This window comes from Protomyctophum bolini (assembly GCF_963924005.1).
Source record: "Protomyctophum bolini genome assembly, chromosome: 3".
Classification (NCBI taxonomy): domain Eukaryota; kingdom Metazoa; phylum Chordata; class Actinopteri; order Myctophiformes; family Myctophidae; genus Protomyctophum; species Protomyctophum bolini.
Window position 1 is genome coordinate 51,572,502 of NC_137864.1, and position 19,331 is coordinate 51,591,832.

General features: G+C 45.6%; 1 protein-coding gene across 2 annotated transcripts in view; it reads right to left on the reverse strand.

The window, feature by feature from the left end:
* LOC308313485 (xylosyltransferase 1-like) overlaps positions 1-19,331 on the reverse strand; it is a 152,521-nt gene that overhangs the window by 64,785 nt on the left and 68,405 nt on the right. The window contains exons 2-3 of one of the 2 annotated variants that reach the window (XM_080760625.1): positions 17,669-18,169; positions 16,572-16,836 (exon numbers count right to left, since the gene is read on the reverse strand). In XM_080760625.1, the coding sequence (XP_080616751.1) occupies positions 16,572-16,836; positions 17,669-18,169 (766 nt within the window). Of the gene's footprint in view, positions 1-16,571; positions 16,846-17,668; positions 18,170-19,331 lie in introns of both variants that reach the window. The other variant, XM_080760624.1, reaches the window with a different exon arrangement.

A 19,331-nucleotide genomic window follows, 5' to 3' on the forward strand; every position in this document is an offset into this window, starting at 1 on the left:
TGTTTTTCCCGTCCTGAATGGGATAAGCCGTTCCTCTAGGGGGTCCTTCAGGGCGGAGCGGCCTGCTGCCTGACAATAGGCCATCATTCCTCTCAGGCCAAACGGCGTCCCAGGAGGAACTCCTTGGATTTCACACCCAGTGAAAACAACACGCACTGCAGTCAAATAACTGTCCCCACCCCCCCACACCCCACCGGCACACTGGCCAAGCCGCTATCAAATTATCCCATTCTGACCTGAGATCAGATTCTAAAAAAATGTCTTCTATACATCCTGACAGTTTTTCATTCTGACCTGAGATCAGATTCTAAAAAAATGTCTTCTATACGTCCTGACAGTTTTCCATTCTGACCTGAGATCAGATTCTAAAAAATGTCTTCTAATGTCAGTCGCTCTTCGATTTTTCAAAAAATAGCAGACCTACAAGCTCGTTGCGCGCCGCTCGTTGCGCGCCACTCGGTGGCGCGCTACGAGCTTGTAGATCTGCTATTTTTCAATAGCTAAAAGCACGACATGATGCTATAACACCAAAATGGGTTCCCGTTCAGAATGGCTTATAGAAAGAGCAATTGGAAACCACACATAAATCTATAACAGACGTTTTCTTCGGGACTGCATGGTGTTTATGCCCAGTCGTGGAAATGAATTGACAAACAAACGACTTCCTATCAAACGCCTTCTATGGGAACAGTTACAAGTGTGCCAATATACGCCTTTCTTTTATAACGAGATATAATTATCAGGGTGGAGGTTATTCCGCTTGTTTTGAGAGCAAACTGTGTTTAATGCATTTAGGCCTGACGTCGAAAAAATTAATAAATGTCTTCTAAATTCTGATAGTTTTTTTGAAATACCCGTTTCTGTATCAGTGGTGCTCCATATTTCATGTAAAGGACCCCAAAAATGTAATTGGTCACCGACCCCCATCTGAAAATAATTATGTTATTCCAGGAATCCCTCAGAAGCAAAGATTTGAGTTAAAAACGTTCGCTCTGAAAGAATATATATATTCAAAGCTTTGCACTATACATTTTCACGATTTTTCAAAAATAGCAGACCTATACAAGCTCGTAGCGCGGCACTCGGTGCCGCGCTATGAGCTTGTAGATCTGCTATTTTTCAATAGCTAATAAAGCATAACATAATGCTTTTAAAACACCAACAGGGGTTCGTTCCCGTTCAGAATGGATTAAACTGTAAACACTTTACAGGGCAGATTATCAAGCCTGACCTGTCTGCTGACAGGACAGGACAGGACAGGGCTTGGCTAGAGATAGATAATTACCATAATTTGGGACTTCATTTCCCAGGGGGCAACATGGTGCAGGGGAAAGCTATTGTTTTTCTCCGAGTGCTCTCTATGAGTGCGGTCGGCCTGCAGAGAGGAGAGGAGTATTGATGGCAGTTTTTACTTGCTGATGCTATTATGCTCTGCCCTGGGGCAGTGGGGACTGCAAAGTGCCCCTCTCAGCTCCTCTCCTCTCCTCTCCGTCGGTCCCCCCCCCCCCCCCCTCCTCCCCCCACACCCCCGAGGACCCGTAATTACTCAGATTTAAAGGCGGGTGTCAAAATGCATCTCCATTCCAGAGCTCACAATAAAAACAGGAGGGCACGACGGAGGAAAACGACGCTCCAATTGACCCGAGTCTCGTCCCGTAACGTAACGGCTGATTTATATACGGTACAGTCCTATTCGTCTGTGCCTCAATCTCAAAATGACATTGATGGGTACCTATGGGTATTTATGTTAGACACACCCACAGACACACCCCCAGATTCTCAGCCACACCCACAGGTTTATTTTAATATGTGGAGTGGCTATTCAACCACCAGGTGGCGTCGGCCCATGATGAGCAGAGCTGCATGCACTGATTCTTAATATGTAGCTTCTAGCAATATGCAGTAAATTTGTACTGTAAACTAAAGTATCAATACTGTAATATTGAAATACATTGAAATACATACTGTTACAAGTAATATTTATTTGAGTAAGCGGTTAGGGTCCATTTGGTTCCATTTCTACACTCTAAAGTTAAATTATCATTGATGTTACAATATAAATATTGGGGGTCCCAGAGATATAAATGCCATTAAATGGGGGTCCATACTCCATAGACTAATGCATGTCAAACTGGGGGTCCTTGAAATTAAACGGGTTGAGAGTCACTGCTATAGCTGTAAAAACCTTATCTTATGGGGGTCCCTGGCATATCTTTTCAAATGGGGGTCCCTGGCATATCTTTTTCAAATGGGGGTCCCTGGCATATCTCTTCAAATGGGGGTCCCTGGCATATATTTTTCAAATGGGGGTCCCTGGCATATCTCTTCAAATGGGGGTCCCTGGCATATCTTTTTCAAATGGGGGTCCCTGGCATATATTTTTCAAATGGGGGTCCCTGGCATATCTCTTCAAATGGGGGTCCCTGGCATATCTTTTTCAAATGGGGGTCCCTGGCATATCTCTTCAAATGGGGGTCCCTGGCATATCTTTTTCAAATGGGGGTCCCTGGCATATCTCTTCAAATGGGGGTCCCTGGCATATCTTTTCAAATGGGGGTCCCTGGCATATCTTTTTCAAATGGGGGTCCCTGGCATATCTTTTTCAAATGGGGGTCCCTGGCATATCTCTTCAAATGGGGGTCCCTGGCAACTCTATCTCTCTCCCTCCCTCCATCTCTCTCTCCCTCCCTCCATCCCTCACTCCCTCCCTCTCTGCCTAAACAGTGGTCCCTGAGGGGCTCCAGGTGGTCCCCAGCTAAATGGATAGTTGTTAACCAAATGGACCCTTATAGATATTTAACTCTATTAAATGTACTCTATTACAAATAGTGGCATAGATAGTCAGGGTCTGTCTGTCTGTCTGTCTGTCTGTCTGCCAAATTACAATATTTGCCTCTGAGATGTGGAGTAGAAGTAAAAGTATTGGAAATCGGTAATACTTTAGGCTCTTTGGATGCAAGAGAATATAGAGTATTTTAATTCATATTTAATGATGTTCAGGAGTTTAATACATTATGTGAGCTGAAATGCTTCACAGTTTCCTGGCAAGACAGTTCATATTACCCCACCCCCCATGGCGCATCCAACACCTTTAGCTGTGTCCCAAACAATGGAGCCAGGGTGAAATGTTATTCACTTCAAACTGTGCTCTCCTATGTTTTTTCCCTGCACACTGTTCTTAAAGGATTCAATCAATCAATTACATGAACCCTAACGCAATGTTGTTTGTTTTGAATGTATCATTAGTTTTCATGTTCCATTTAGGTTATTTTTTATTGTAATATGGGGTATTTGTAAGGGAATTAAAATGTTCAGAAGTGACAGACTACACTATGCATCCACTGCACACAAAATGGAGTGGAAACTGAGTTACATGTCCTAACCGTACAGAACTTCTGGGCTGTACGTTTTGATTAATTGAATACACAGGACCTCAATGGAAACAGGCCATATCTTGGGGTTAATCCTTTTGGTAAATGGTAAATTGTTCTTTTATATAGCGCTTTTATCACAATCGCTTTATATCATACTCTTGTTTGTATTCAACTTGACTTTATGTGCGTGTTTCTTACAAATAAAGTAGTCAATCCATCAATGAGTTATACAGTGGAATCCTCATTTATCTCTGAGAGTGTAGCCTACAGGAGTCTGGTTTGAACTGAAATGTACTTCATGTCAAACTGTAGGTGCTTTCCTGTGCTTCCCCCCCCCCCCTGCATACCGTTCATAAAGTATTAAATCAATCAACATGAACCCTAACATTAGGTTGTTTGTTTTGAATATATCATTAGTTTCCACTTTCCATTTAGTTTAGTTTTTTATTGTAATATGGGGTATATAACTGATTGATTAATTGACTCGGTTATTTAACAGTTTGCAATAAACAAGCACAGAAAGTACATCTTGGTGGTGTGTAGCGAATCTTGTGGACCAGACCCATTGCAAGATGCTGTACTCTGTTGTCAACCCTAAGCCCTTCCAGCCTTTCAAAGTGTGGAGGTGTTAGTTGGATTCGGGGGTTGAGGCCAAGTAGTAGCCTGACCAGCTTATTAGCATGTCTAAAGAGACAATTGAAGCTGGAGATCCTAGTGAGTTCTGTCGGAGTAGCACAATAAGCATTTAGAAATTCAAAAGAATCTTGAGTAAACAAATTAGGTGGGAAGGACAGATTTACAGACATACCAATAGTAGTGAAAAGTCTTTTTACTTTTTTTCAGTAACACACACACACACACATATATAAATATATATATATATATATAATATATATATAAAGCTCCTTTGAATTTAATTTAATTTAGATTTTCTGTCTCATTTCAAGTTTTCAAATATATAAAAATATTTTGAAAATAGCAGATCCACAAGCTCACACATTTTAAAATGGCCAAATTGTGTATAGTTGTTAATGTGTATTTTATTTACTTCTACTCCATTACATCTCAGAGGCAAATATTGTATTTGTACGCCACTACATTTATTTGCAAACTTTAGTTAATGTACAGTTAATGTACAGTCCTCAGAACAGGGGGTATTTAATTGCAAACATTTCATCAATAATCATCAAGACAATATTCAGATTAAAGAGACACGCCAAGGACCCCCCCACCCGAAGAGACACGACAGGGACCCCCACCCGAAGAGACACGCCAGGGACCCCCCCTCCATAGACTAATGGCTATAGCTGTAAAAACCTTCTCTTATGGGGGTCCCTGGCATATCCTCTCAAATGGGGGTCCCCGGCACATCCCCCCAAACGGGGGTCCCTGGCACATCCCTTCAAATTTTCATTAAATTTGCAAGCTGTATAGTTGGGTGGGGGGGGTGTTAAGGATTCAAATTAAAAAAGGGCTAAAGTAGCAGATCTACAAGCTCAAAATAATCAATAATCATCAAGACAATATTCAGATTAAAGAGATATGCCAGGGACCCCCACCCGAAGAGACACGCCAGGGACCCCCCACCCGAAGAGACACGCCAGGGACCCCCACCCGAAGAGACACGCCAGGGACCCCCCCTCCATACTCCATAGATAGACTAATGCATGTCAAACTGGGGGTCCTTGAAATTAAACGGGTTGAGAGTCACTGCTATAGCTGTAAAAACCTTCTCTTATGGGGTCCCTGGCATATCCTCTCAAAAAATTTTGAAGGGATGTGCCAGGGACCCCCCAGGTCCCTGGCACATCCCTTCAAATTTTCATTAAATTTGCAAGCTGAATACTGCACTGGCCTCTGTCCTACTGCCCTACTGCCACCTACTGTCTGTTTATTATATTACACAGTAGGTGAAAAGAAAACTCCCCTTAAGACTAAACCACACCCATAAGAGGTGTGACTTCCATAGGTACCCAGGTACTTTTAAATACCTAGAGGTAACTATGGGTACTGGGCCGGCATAAACCAAGGGAACCCCACTGTACGCTGTTGTGGTGTCACACCACTGGGCGGCGGTGGTCAGCGGTAGAGTGGGCTGGATGGTAACCGCAAGGTTGCCTGCAGTTCGAACCCTGTGGTGCTCCACCAGAGTTAGTGTGGAAGTGTCCTTGAGCAAGACACTGAACCCCTGATTGCTCCTGATGTGCTGGTTGGTGCCTTGCATGGTTTCCGCCGCCATCGGTGTGTGAATGTGTGTGAATGTGTGAATGTAATGCACAATCTATGTAAAGGTGTGTGAATGTGTGTGTGTGTGTGTGTGTGTGTGTGTGTGTGTGTGTGTGTGTGTGTGTGTGTGTGTGTGTGTGAATGTGTGAATGTAATGCACAATCTATGCAAAGGTGTGTGAATGGGTGAATGTAATGCACAATCTATGTATGAACGGTATGAATCAAGCGTACGTTGTTCAGATTTAGGGGAGGTGTCCAACATGTCAGATCTACAAGCTCATAGAGCCGTAACTTTGTTCCACGCTACAAGCTTGTAAAGCTGCTATATTTTTTTTAATGGTGAGAATTTCGTGCACATTTTGGAATACTGTAAGGCCAAGACTTTTAACTCAAAGCTTTGTTTTTGGGAGTTCCTGGAACAACATGTTTTGAGATGGGGGTCTGGGGCCACCAAATATTTAGGGCCCAAGGGCCCAAGCCACATGGAAGAAGCCACAATGTGTCCATGCGGGATCCGATGGTATAATTCCGACGTTCATGGAGAGAAACGTTCTTGCTTGAGGTGATTTTCCATTATATATCTTGTATCGTTACTGTTGTGTTCTCCCTGCGATGCACACTTTATTTTTAGACCCGACTCCATTCTAAAATAATTCTTCTAAATCCTGACAGTTTTCTGAAAGCCCCTATGTTTCTATGTCAGTGGTGCTCAAACTATTTCGTGTCAAGGACCCCTAGAATCATATGTTGGTACATCGGACTAACATTATGCCCCTCAGGAATGACACTCTGTCCCCAGACACAGGGAGACAAACCTAACAGACACAGTGAGACGAGATAACACACATGCAGTGACAGCCAGACTGAAGGAAAAAAAATGATTTAACCCATTCTGACCTGAGATCAGATTAAAAAAAATGTCCTTCTACATCCTGACAGTTTTCTGAAAAAGCTATGTTTCTATGTCAGTCGTTCTTCGATTTTTTTCAAAAATAGCAGATCTACAAGCTCGTAGCGCGCCACTCGGTGGCGCGCTACGAGCTTGTAGATCTGCTATTTTTTCAATAGCTAAAGCATAACATAATGCCTCCCGGCCAGAATGATTTAATTTATCTGTCGTGTTGCTACAGACTCCACAGCCACCAGGGAACAGCCCTTTTTCAATTTCTTTGTCTTCTTTGATCAAACTGTCTCTCTGAGTGGGTTATGGAGCCTCCCTGCGTGAGATGGAATGACAGGCAGGGCTCCGCACTTATAGACACAGACATAAAATGATACTTTTTTTTTTTGGATATCGAGAGGGAATGTGAAATATTCGTGCCTCCTTTGAGCTGTAATAAGTTGACCAAGGGGGGGAGGAATTTGAACATCTCCAGTGTCTCGTCCCAAAAAGCTAGAGGCGGAAATGTCAGAAAACAATATGGGGGAAAAAATAACTAAAAAAAGTTACCATAGCTCTGTTTCTATAAAATGGCGGAAATAGTGGATCGCCAAGCGACGCGTTTGAGAGCTTGTTATAGAGCAACTATTTTCGCTATTTGTCGGGAGGGCGAAAAGAGAAAATGTTTGAAACTATAGGGATGCCACGTTGAAAGTGGTTAATAATAGCATAAAATAAAAGGCTCGTCTAAAAATATAATATGTGTTACATGTAAAAGATGTCCCGATACTGTATGGGTTTCTGGGGAAAGTATCGGATCGGCCCTTATTTGTCATATCGGTTCATATCGGTATTGGTGAATATGCCAGTCTAACCAGCGATCCCACACAGGGGTAAGGGGTCGACACTATGCCAGTCTAACCAGCGATCCCACACAGGGGTAAGGGGTCGACACTATGCCAGTCTAACCACCGATCAGACACAGGGGTAAGGGGTCGACACTATGCCAGTCTAACCAGTGATCCCACACAGGGGTAAGGGGTCGACACTATGCCAGTCTAACCACCGATCAGACACAGGGGTAGGGGGTCGACACTATGCCAGTCTAACCACCGATCAGACACAGGGGTAAGGGGTCGACACTATGCCAGTCTAACCAGTGATCCCACACAGGGGTAAGGGGGTCGACACTATGCCAGTCTAACCAGTGATCCCACACAGGGGTAAGGGGTTGACACTATGCCAGTCTAACCAGTGATCCCACACAGGGGTAAGGGGTCGACACTATGCCAGTCTAACCAGTGATCCCACACAGGGGTAAGGGGTCGACACTATGCCAGTCTAACCAGTGATCCCACACAGGGGTAAGGGGTTGACACTATGCCAGTCTAACCAGTGATCCCACACAGGGGTAAGGGGTCGACACTATGCCAGTCTAACCAGTGATCCCACACAGGGGTAAGGGGTCGACACTATGGCAGTCTAACCAGTGATCCCACACAGGGGTAAGGGGTTGACACTATGCCAGTCTAACCAGTGATCCCACACAGGGGTAAGGGGTCGACACTATGCCAGTCTAACCAGTGATCCCACACAGGGGTAAGGGGTCGACACTATGCCAGTCTAACCAGTGATCCCACACAGGGGTAAGGGGTTGACACTATGCCAGTCTAACCAGTGATCCCACACAGGGGTAAGGGGTCGACACTATGCCAGTCTAACCAGTGATCCCACACAGGGGTAAGGGGTCGACACTATGGCAGTCTAACCAGTGATCCCACACAGGGGTAAGGGGGTTGACACTATGCCAGTCTAACCAGTGATCCCACACAGGGGTAAGGGGTCGACACTATGCCAGTCTAACCAGTGATCCCACACAGGGGTAAGGGGTCGACACTATGCCAGTCTAACCAGTGATCCCACACAGGGGTAAGGGGTCGACACTATGGCAGTCTAACCAGTGATCCCACACAGGGGTAAGGGGGTTGACACTATGCCAGTCTAACCAGTGATCCCACACAGGGGTAAGGGGTCGACACTATGCCAGTCTAACCAGTGATCCCACACAGGGGTAAGGGGTCGGCACTATGCCAGTCTAACCAGTGATCCCACACAGGGGTAAGGGGTCGACACTATGCCAGTCTAACCAGTGATCCCACACAGGGGTAAGGGGTTGACACTATGCCAGTCTAACCAGTGATCCCACACAGGGGTAAGGGGGTTGACACTATGCCAGTCTAACCAGTGATCCCACACAGGGGTAAGGGGTTGACACTATGCCAGTCTAACCAGTGATCCCACACAGGGGTAAGGGGTCGACACTATGCCAGTCTAACCAGTGATCCCACACAGGGGTAAGGGGTTGACACTATGCCAGTCTAACCAGTGATCCCACACAGGGGTAAGGGGTCGACACTATGGCAGTCTAACCAGTGATCCCACACAGGGGTAAGGGGTCGACACTATGCCAGTCTAACCAGTGATCCCACACAGGGGTAAGGGGTCGACACTATGCCAGGTAAATAAAATGTTGGGACATGTGGAGTTTGATTTGGAGTTGCCTAAATTGCAAGATCACAACACCAGATATATAACTAGATAACAATAAACACAACATGAGATCACGACACTGGTATCGGTATTCAGTATCGGTATCTGCCAACACAGATCGGGACATCCCTAGTTACATGTACAGTAGGTGGACGAGACGTCCCTAGTTACATGTACAGTAGGTGGACGAGACGTCCCTAGTTACATGTACAGTAGGTGGATGAGACGTCCCTAGTTACATGTACAGTAGGTGGACGAGACGTCCCTAGTTACATGTACAGTAGGTGGACGAGACGTCCCTAGTTACATGTACAATAGGTGGACGAGACGTCCCTAGTTACATGTACAGTAGGTGGACCAGACGTCCCTAGTTACATGTACAGTAGGTGGACGAGACGTCCCTAGTTACATGTACAGTAGGTGGACCAGACGTCCCTAGTTACATGTACAGTAGGTGGACGAGACGTCCCTAGTTACATGTACAGTAGGTGGACGTCCCTAGTTACATGTACAGTAGGTGGACGAGACGTCCCTAGTTACATGTACAGTAGGTGGACGAGACGTCCCTAGTTACATGTACAGTAGGTGGACGAGACGTCCCTAGTTACATGTACAGTAGGTGGACGAGACGTCCCTAGTTACATGTACAGTAGGTGGACGAGACGTCCCTAGTTACATGTACAGTAGGTGGACGAGACGTCCCTAGTTACATGTACAGTAGGTGGACCAGACGTCCCTAGTTACATGTACAGTAGGTGGACGAGACGTCCCTAGTTACATGTACAGTAGGTGGACGAGACGTCCCTAGTTACATGTACAATAGGTGGACGAGACGTCCCTAGTTACATGTACAGTAGGTGGACCAGACGTCCCTAGTTACATGTACAGTAGGTGGACGAGACGTCCCTAGTTACATGTACAGTAGGTGGACGTCCCTAGTTACATGTACAGTAGGTGGACGAGACGTCCCTAGTTACATGTACAGTAGGTGGACGTCCCTAGTTACATGTACAGTAGGTGGACGAGACATCCCTAGTTACATGTACAGTAGGTGGACCAGACGTCCCTAGTTACATGTACAGTAGGTGGACGGGCAATCAATTGTGACGGAATCATATTAATCTGGTGAAACAATAAATTCAGAGTCGGGGACAATAATATGCAGCATAATTATTATAAAATAATTTACACAAATGACGCCCTTTTTGCTCACTAAAAACTATAAGAGATTTCTTTTTCTTTTCAGAGAGAAAAGCACAAGAATATTACACAAGGTCTTATAATATTCCGTGGGTATACGTTTATCCGTGTGCGTGCGTGCGTGCGTGCGTGCGTGCGTGCGTGTGTGCGCGCGTGTGCGTGCGCGTGTTTGTGCTGTTCCCGATGGTAGCAACGTTAGATCTCTTGATCATGAAATCCACAGACAGGCATAATGTCCACAATTATGTAATGTAACTATTGCACTTGGAAAAAGTGTAGGCTAAATGCGTGTGTGCGTGCGTGCTTGTACGCATGGGTGCTTGTATGCGTGGGTGGGTTTGTGCGTGTGCACGTGCACGTGTGTTTATAAGAAAAGACAGACAGGGGAAAAGGAAAAAAATCATACTTCCATCGTCCAGCTTGACTGATCAAACCAATTTGTGTAGAAAACGCAGGCAGCAGAACTGCCGTTTTCTCCTGCAAATTTATTCCACCAATTACTCATCAGGAAGAGGAGACACATCTCTCCCGTTTGTCTCCTAACCCGTTCTGACCTGAGATCAGATTCTACAAATGTCTTCTATACATCCTGACAGTTTACCATTCTGACCTGAGATCAGATTCTATGAATGTCTTCTACACATCCTGACAGTTTTCCATTCTGACCTGAGATCAGATTCTACAAATGTCTTCTATACATCCTGACAGTTTACCATTCTGACCTGAGATCAGATTCTAAAAATGTCTTCTATACATCCTGACAGTTTACCATTCTGACCTGAGATCAGATTCTACAAATGTCTTCTATACATCCTGACAGTTTACCATTCTGACCTGAGATCAGATTCTACAAAATGTCTTCTACACATCCTGACAGTTTTCCATTCTGACCTGAGATCAGATTCTAAAAAGGTCTTCTACATCCTGACAGTTTTCTGAAAAAGCTACGTTTCTATGTCAGTCGTTCTTCGATTTTTCAAAAAATAGCAGACCTACAAGCTCGTAGCGCGCCACTCGGTGGCGCGCTATGAGCTTGTAGATCTGCTATTTTTCAATAGCTAAAGCATAGCATAATGCTAACACCTAAAAGGGGTTCCCGTTCAGAATGGGCTAAGCCTGAGTGACCAGACCGCGTTCTCTTTCTTCTCCGCTCCGTTGATATTGTTTTCTTATTGCCTATTAACCCGTTCTGACCGGGAGAACACCCTTTAGGTGTCCCTATAAGAACACCCTTTAGGTGTCCCTATAAGAACACCCTTTAGGTGTCCCTATGAGAACACCCTTTAGGTGTCCCTATGAGAACACCTTTAGGTGTCCCTATGAGAACACCCTTTAGGTGTCCCTATGAGAACACCCTTTAGGTGTCCCCTATGAGAACACCCTTTAGGTGTCCCTATGAGAACACCCTTTAGGTGTCCCTATGAGAACACCCTTTAGGTGTCCCTATGAGAACACCCTTTAGGTGTCCCTATGAGAACACCCTTTAGGTGTCCCTATGAGAACACCCTTTAGGTGTCCCTATGAGAACACCCTTTAGGTGTCCCTATGAGAACACCCTTTAGGTGTCCCTATGAGAACACCCTTTAGGTGTCCCTATGAGAACACCCTTTAGGTGTCCCTATGAGAACACCCTTTAGGTGTCCCTATGAGAACACCCTTTAGGTGTCCCTATGAGAACACCCTTTAGGTGTCCCTATGAGAACACCCTTTAGGTGTCCCTATGAGAACACCCTTTAGGTGTCCCTATGAGAACACCCTTTAGGTGTCCCTATGAGACACCCTTTAGGTGTCCCTATAAGAACACCCTTTAGGTGACCCTATAAGAACACCCTTTAGGTGTCCCTATAAGAACACCCTTTAGGTGACCCTATAAGAACACCCTTTAGGTGTCCCTATAAGAACACCCTTTAGGTGTCCTATAAGAACACCCTTTAGGTGTCCCTATGAGAACACCCTTTAGGTGTCCCTATAAGAACACCCTTTAGGTGTCCCTATAAGAACACCCTTTAGGTGTCCCTATAAGAACACCCTTTAGGTGTCCCTATGAGAACACCCTTTAGGTGTCCCTATAAGAACACCCTTTAGGTGTCCCTATAAGAACACCCTTTAGGTGTCCCTATAAGAACACCCTTTAGGTGTCCCTCTAAGAACACCCTTTAGGTGTCCCTATAAGAACACCCTTTAGGTGTCCCTATAAGAACACCCTTTAGGTGTCCTATAAGAACACCCTTTAGTGTCTAAGACTTTCCCTAAAAGAACACCCTTTAGGTGTCCCTATAAGAACACCCTATAGGTGTCCTATATAAAGCATTATGTTATACTTATAGGAAAAATACCAGACCTACAAGCTCATAGCGCGGCACCGAGTGCCGCGCTACAGCTTGTAGGTCTGGTATTAAAAAAAAAAAATCATGAATATGTTGGTGCAAAGCTTTGAATATAAATACTCTTTCAGAGTGAACGTTTTAACTCAAATCTTTGCTTCTGGGAGGGGGGGGGGGGTCCCTGAAACACACATTTTCAGATGGTGGGGGGGGGGGGGGGGGGGGGGGGGGGGGGGTCAGCGGCCAATTTCATATATTTTGGGGGTCCTTGACATGAAATATTGAGAACCACTGATACAGAAACATGAGGTTTCAGAAAACTGTCAGGATTTAGAAGACTTTTATTTTTATTTTTAATGGAGCTTCAGGTCTGAATGGATTAAAAATAAAGTGTGCATCGCAGGACGAACACAACAGTGATGATAAAAGATATATATTAATATGGAAAATCACCGCGAGCGAGAAGAACGTTAATTGACAAGCTGCCAGTTATGATTTTATAGTTATTTATTCTCTGTCTTTTCTTCCTGTCATTTAACACTCATTGTCCTTTTTAACCCATTCTGAACGGGAACCCATTTTGGTTCATTTGCAGATCTACAAGCTCGTAGCGCGCCACCGAGTGGCGCGCTACGAGCTTGTAGCGCTCTGCTATTTTTGAAAAATTTAAGAACGACTGACATTTTTAAGAATCTGATCTCAGGTCAGAATGGGTTAATCAGACCAGTGTGTGTCCAGTGGAAAACCTCGTATGAATCTGATCTCAGGTCAGAATGGGTTAACACTCATTGTCCTTTTTAACCCATTCTGAACGGGAACCCCTTTTGGTGTGAGCATTATGTTATGCTTTAGCTATTGGAAAATAGCAGATCTACAAGCTCGTAGCCGCAAAAATCTTGAAAATGTGGTGTAAGTCTTTGAATGTATATTCTCTCAGAGCAAAGGTTTTTTAACTCAAATCTTTGCTTCCAGGGGGGGTGGGGGGGACAACATATTTTCAGATGGGGGTCCATGGCCAATTACAGATAATTCTGGGGGTTTCTTGACATGGAAAAGGTTGAGCACCAACTGACATAGAAACATAGATCTTTTTAGAAAACTGGTAGGATTTAGAAGACATTTTGTAGAATCAGGTCTAAATGCGTTAACTCTTATTGTCCCTTTTTTAATGATATAAACGGATTGCTGAAATCATTTTTGTTTGACCAGCTCCCGTTGCTTTTGGTATTGGATTTGGTATTTGCAGATACGCCTCTAATATTAACGCCTCTAAAGAGAGATCAGATGTGACATCACATCGCGAGGTAGTAATGGAACATTAATATATATATACCTCCCGGTTTTGGGGGGGAAGGCAGGGCTTTTCAGAGTAAAAACCTGCTTCATCTGCGCCTTTATTCTGAAAAAAAAAATCCACTGCAAAAGTAGCGTACAATGCATTAAAACCTGGTATATGAGGCCATGGGCAAAGCGGGCATACTCAGAGAGTACAGGACAGGCCCTCAGGGCACCTTGGATATTAACATCATGTCCTGTGTTTTTCTATAAATCACTAATTGATAGAACTACTGTTCTATCAATTCACCAACACGGTGAGCCCCTCAGAGTGTCCCTCAAAGCCGTCTCTCTCAACCTCTGTTGAGAATAAAGATGAGATGACACAATGTCCACTCTGTTAACCCATTCTGAGCGGGAACCCATTTTGGTGTTAGCATCATGTTATGCTTTAGCTATTGAAAAATAGCAGATCTACAAGCTCGTAGCGCGCCACCGAGTGGCGCGCTACGAGCTTGTAGGTCTGCTATTTTTGAAAAATCGAAGAACGACTGTCATTTTTTTAGAATCTGATCTCAGGTCAGAATGGGTTCATCAGACCAGTGTGTAGTCCAGTGGAAACCTCGTATGAATCTGATCTCAGGTCAGAATGGGTTAAGCACACATACGGTCGATGGTTCTCGGTCAGGTGAGGACCGCTCGTACACACAAAGCTTGATGGAAATTGATTGTGGGGGAAAATATTCAAACGGAATACAGAGTGGCCGATGTTTGACACACACCACAAGAAATACAATAATGAATTGCATTTTTATAGCAGCTTTCCAAAGTGCTCAAAGCACTTTACACAACGGTTCATTCATTCATACGTTGGGAGGTGAAGCGGCGAACAGTCCAGGGCCGGATAAACACCTCTGAGGGCCCCTGGGCACTGAAGATCGAAGGGCCCCCCCTTCACGCACGGCGCATCGCGCAACATTTTTGCTGTTTTGGAGCCGTTTTGGGGCAGTTTATGCCGTTATATTGGAATATTTCGGTCGCCTATTCTAGCACATTTCTTTGAGGGGCCCCTGGTGCCCAAGGGCCCCTGGGCACGTGCCCAAAGTGCCCATATGGTAGATCCGGCCCTGCGAACAGTCGACGCCAGCGTCCTCACTTCCCACATTCACACACCCGACGGTGGCGAGCTCACACCGACCGACTCACTGGAGGCAGTGTGGGTTCAGTGTCTTTGCCCAAGGACAAGGAGGAGGAGGAGGAGCCGGGATTCGAACCGCCGACCCACGGATCATTGGACGACCTGCTCTATACCTCCTGAGCCACAGCCAGCCGCCCACAATCATATCTATTAACACTTCCACGACTGCGTTGATTAAACTGCCCAGTTTCAAGCCCTCCCTAGGTTTAAGTAACCTTTGGACAGCCACTGCAGCGACCGCTGAGTTGCTTGTCATAGAAAAAAAGTATTCCATAGTGGCGTGACGGCGCCACAACAGACAGAAACAAAACAACAGACACAACAACAGACAGGACAGCATACGGCTTCCTGCAACGGCAGCGTCTCCATCGTAAACAACAGGGACTCAATTTCTCCATAAAGGACAACTTTAGTTTTTTTTCAACCAAGATTCATGTTTTAGGTTGTTATTAGAGAAAGTAAAAGATGAGTGTTACGTTTTCTTTTTTCATTTGCTGCTTTCTTTCGTTTTAGCTGTTTTTGACAGGGGGGGGGGGGCATTCGAACATGGGGCTAAATATGTATTTACTCATAATCCTACTAGACCCCAGGGAAATTACATCTGGCCACAAAAGATCAGGGGATCTATTGAATGTGTCAAACTGACATATTGAGCCTTATGACACACAGTGTGGCTTCCCCCCCAGTAGGCGACCTTCACATCCAGTAGATCCTGTGATCTTCTGTGGCCAGATGTAATTTCCTGGGGTCTAGTAGGACTATAGTAAACAATAAATAAATAAAAATCGTCCTAACATTTTGTAAAAAAAACAAACACATTATTTAGCCCCATGCTCGATCCCTAAAAAATCCCTAAAAAAGCAGCAAATGAAAAACACTCATCTTTTACTTTCTCTAATAACCTAAACCTTGGTTTGAAAAAAAGTGAAATCTAATATGTCTGTTTTCATAACAACGGACTGACCTTCCAGGGGGCAGTAGTAACAACAGACTGACCTTCCAGGGGGCAGTAGTAACAACAGACTGACCTTCCAGGGGGCAGTAGTAACAACAGACTGACCTTCCAGGGGGCAGTAGTAAACAACAGACTGACCTTCCAGGGGGCAGTAGTAACAACAGACTGACCTTCCAGGGGGCAGTAGTACAACAGACTGACCTTCCAGGGGGCAGTAGTAACAACAGACTGACCTTCCAGGGGGCAGTAGTAACAACAGACTGACCTTCCAGGGGGGCAGTAGTGACAACAGACTGACCTTCCAGAGGGCAGTAGTAACAACAGACTGACCTTCCAGGGGGCAGTAGTAACAACAGACTGACCTTCCAGGGGGCAGTAGTGACAACAGACTGACCTTCCAGGGGGCAGTAGTAACAACAGACTGACCTTCCAGGGGGCAGTAGTAACAACAGACTGACCCTTCCAGGGGCAGTAGTAACAACAGACTGACCTTCCAGGGGGCAGTAGTAACAACAGACTGACCTTCCAGGGGGCAGTAGTAACAACAGACTGACCTTCCAGGGGGGCAGTAGTAACAACAGACTGACCTTCCAGGGGGCAGTAGCGAGTGACCTTCTCGGGCATCAGGTGTCCGTCCCTGTGTCGGCAGTACACCTGGGCGATCTGCTGCCGACACTCCTTCGTCTTGGCGCGCGACAGCGCCGAGATGGCCTCCTTCCCGCTGATGTCGCACGCGGGCGGCTGCTCGTAGCCTCCGACCTCCAGGGGCGCTGTGGCGGTCGCCCCCACCGGCCTCTTGTGGGGGTGTTGGTGTCTGTGCTGCGTCTGGGGCTGGGACTGGGTCTGTTGCTGCTGCTGGGCCTGGGAGGGAGGGAGCAGGGTTTAAGAGCCAAGATATGCTTAAAGAGCCATAAAGTTTAACAAGAAACACACAAAGGCCTGAGAGAAAGGGTTAACTCAACATGCAGTGAGACAGAGCTCTTGACAGACAGTGTGCTGGCCTGAACTGACCTGACTCCGACCAAACTAATCACCTCATTAACTACCCTGGTGAAGCTACCAGGTGAGGAGAGTTACTAATTAAGCAAAAGAACATTGGTCTCCATTACACATACTATAGGCTTAAAGGTAAACTACATAGAAAGTAAACAGCACACAAGGGTTGTCGCAAGTATTATTACGGAATTATCCACTTATTTCTGTCATAATAATTGTTATAATGGTCTGTTTACAATCTCTTTGGTCTTCTAGGCAGCTATGGTGTGATAATCCCATTGACCTTATAATAAAACCAGCAGTGCGTGTACAGTGCTGCTGTGCTGAAATGAAATGCCCCCCCCCCCCCTCCACTCCTCCTCCTCCTGTGAATCGACCAGCGCAGCCCTCTTCATAATAATAAATACATACATGTAGGCTAAATACACAATACACAATTAACAGAATTGCTATTTTTATTATAATATAACATTCTTAGAAAAAAAAGGGGGAATAAAATAAAGAAAAGAATCAGGGATCAGCCCCGAGGCTCAGTGATTATTTGAGACGGGTTTGAACGGCTTGTTTGAGAACTTTAACCGCAGGGCTGTCCAAACCAGACTGTAGTCATTTCCCAGAGTATAATTCTGTCTCATTCCGAAGGGTATCCAAGAGACTATGACTAAAACTAACACCCCCCTTATTATACCTGTGAGGTTCGGTGGTGTTGCCGCGTCGCTCCCACATGGCGTTGGTAGGGGGCGCTGTTGCTGTTGTTCTTGTTATTAGCGACTACCACCAGCGGCTGGTGCGCCACAGCTAGCACCTCGTTAGAACCGCGGCCCACCACAGGCGAGTTGTCCTTCCACGACGCCGCCCCCTGCTGGGCACCAAGGGCATTCTCCTGCCCCCGCTGATCCCGCCGCTGCTGCTGCTGCTGCTGCTTGCTGCTGGCGCCCCCTAGCAGCGGCCGCTGGGGCTGCGAGCGGGCGCCGAAGTTGCTGTTGTCTATGTTGTTGTTGTCAAAGTCTTTGGGCACCGAGTTCTCGTTGTTGTTGTTGCTGCTCTGGTCCAGTCTGGGAACAGAGTTCTGGTCCAGTCTGGGACCAGAGTCCACTCTGGGTCCACTCTGGTCCAGTCTGGGTTTCTCCTGGTTGTGGTTCTGGTCCAGTCTGGGTTTCTCCTTGGGCCGATGCGAGTAGTACCCGTCCTGAAGGAGAGAGAGAGGAGAGAAGGAAGAAACACCGTCAGCTTCACTGGCACCGTTTTACAGGTAAACACGTCTTTACGTAAAGACGTGTTCTCAGGGTGTCGTCCGTGACACAAATCAACAGCCAGCCAAACTCAGTCCAATAAAAGTAGTTTGCAATTAACATATTAACACTCTACCTCACATAATTTAAGGCAAACAATCAATCATTAAACATATTAAGCATCCCATGTAATAAAACAAAACAACTCTCAGATTAAGCTCACAAAACATGAGCTTACAAGCAATTGTACACAAACAAACTTACAAGAGATGGTTTCAAGCCAAAAACAAAGAATGCCAGTAGCAGCTTCTGTGTGTGTGTGTGCTGGAGAACAACTGACTTCTGCTGTCCTGCACACCTGAAATTACTGAACCTCAATTGGCTGCACAATTGGCTCCTGATTACACATCAAAGCTAGGCTAAATGCACACACATTAGGGGGGTGTCAAGCCTATCTAATAAACTGAATAACTGGGACAGCACAACGTGAAACACCATCAGCTTCACTGTCACCGTTTTACAGGTAAAGACGTGGGTGAAATCGTGTAGTTTTTCAAGAAAAAAAAACATGTGAAGTGAGGGAGGGGCGCTCTTATCATCGTACATCATCAAACGTACGCCATCATGTTTCGGCCAATCACAATTGGCATCCTCACTTTCCTGTCCTCACTTTCTGAGGGGCCCCTCCCCTTCCTAAACTCAGCTATTATTATTGTAGATTTCCGTCATTCACAGACATTACATTCCCATCGACAATGAATGGAGAATTTACGTCAGATTTCTGATTTGTATCCTCAATTCCATTCCACACAAAGCCACAGACAGACAGACAGACAGACAGACACTGGTGAACAGGATCACCAGTGAGTGAGGTATATATATAATATATATTATACGTATATTAGGCCTATATTATGGAATGAGGGGATTTAGCGCATCATGGGCTCCCGCTTAAACTTGGCCACGTGCCTCTGATGCGCAGCCAAGTGCATATGGCGGATTATAACCATCGGCGCGGCACACAGTCGCGCGGCGCGCGGCCTGCCTGCGCCGCGCGAAGCCGTGATCCGTGAAATGAATCGAGTTTATGTTATTTACACCGCGGTGGTGTTGGTTTAA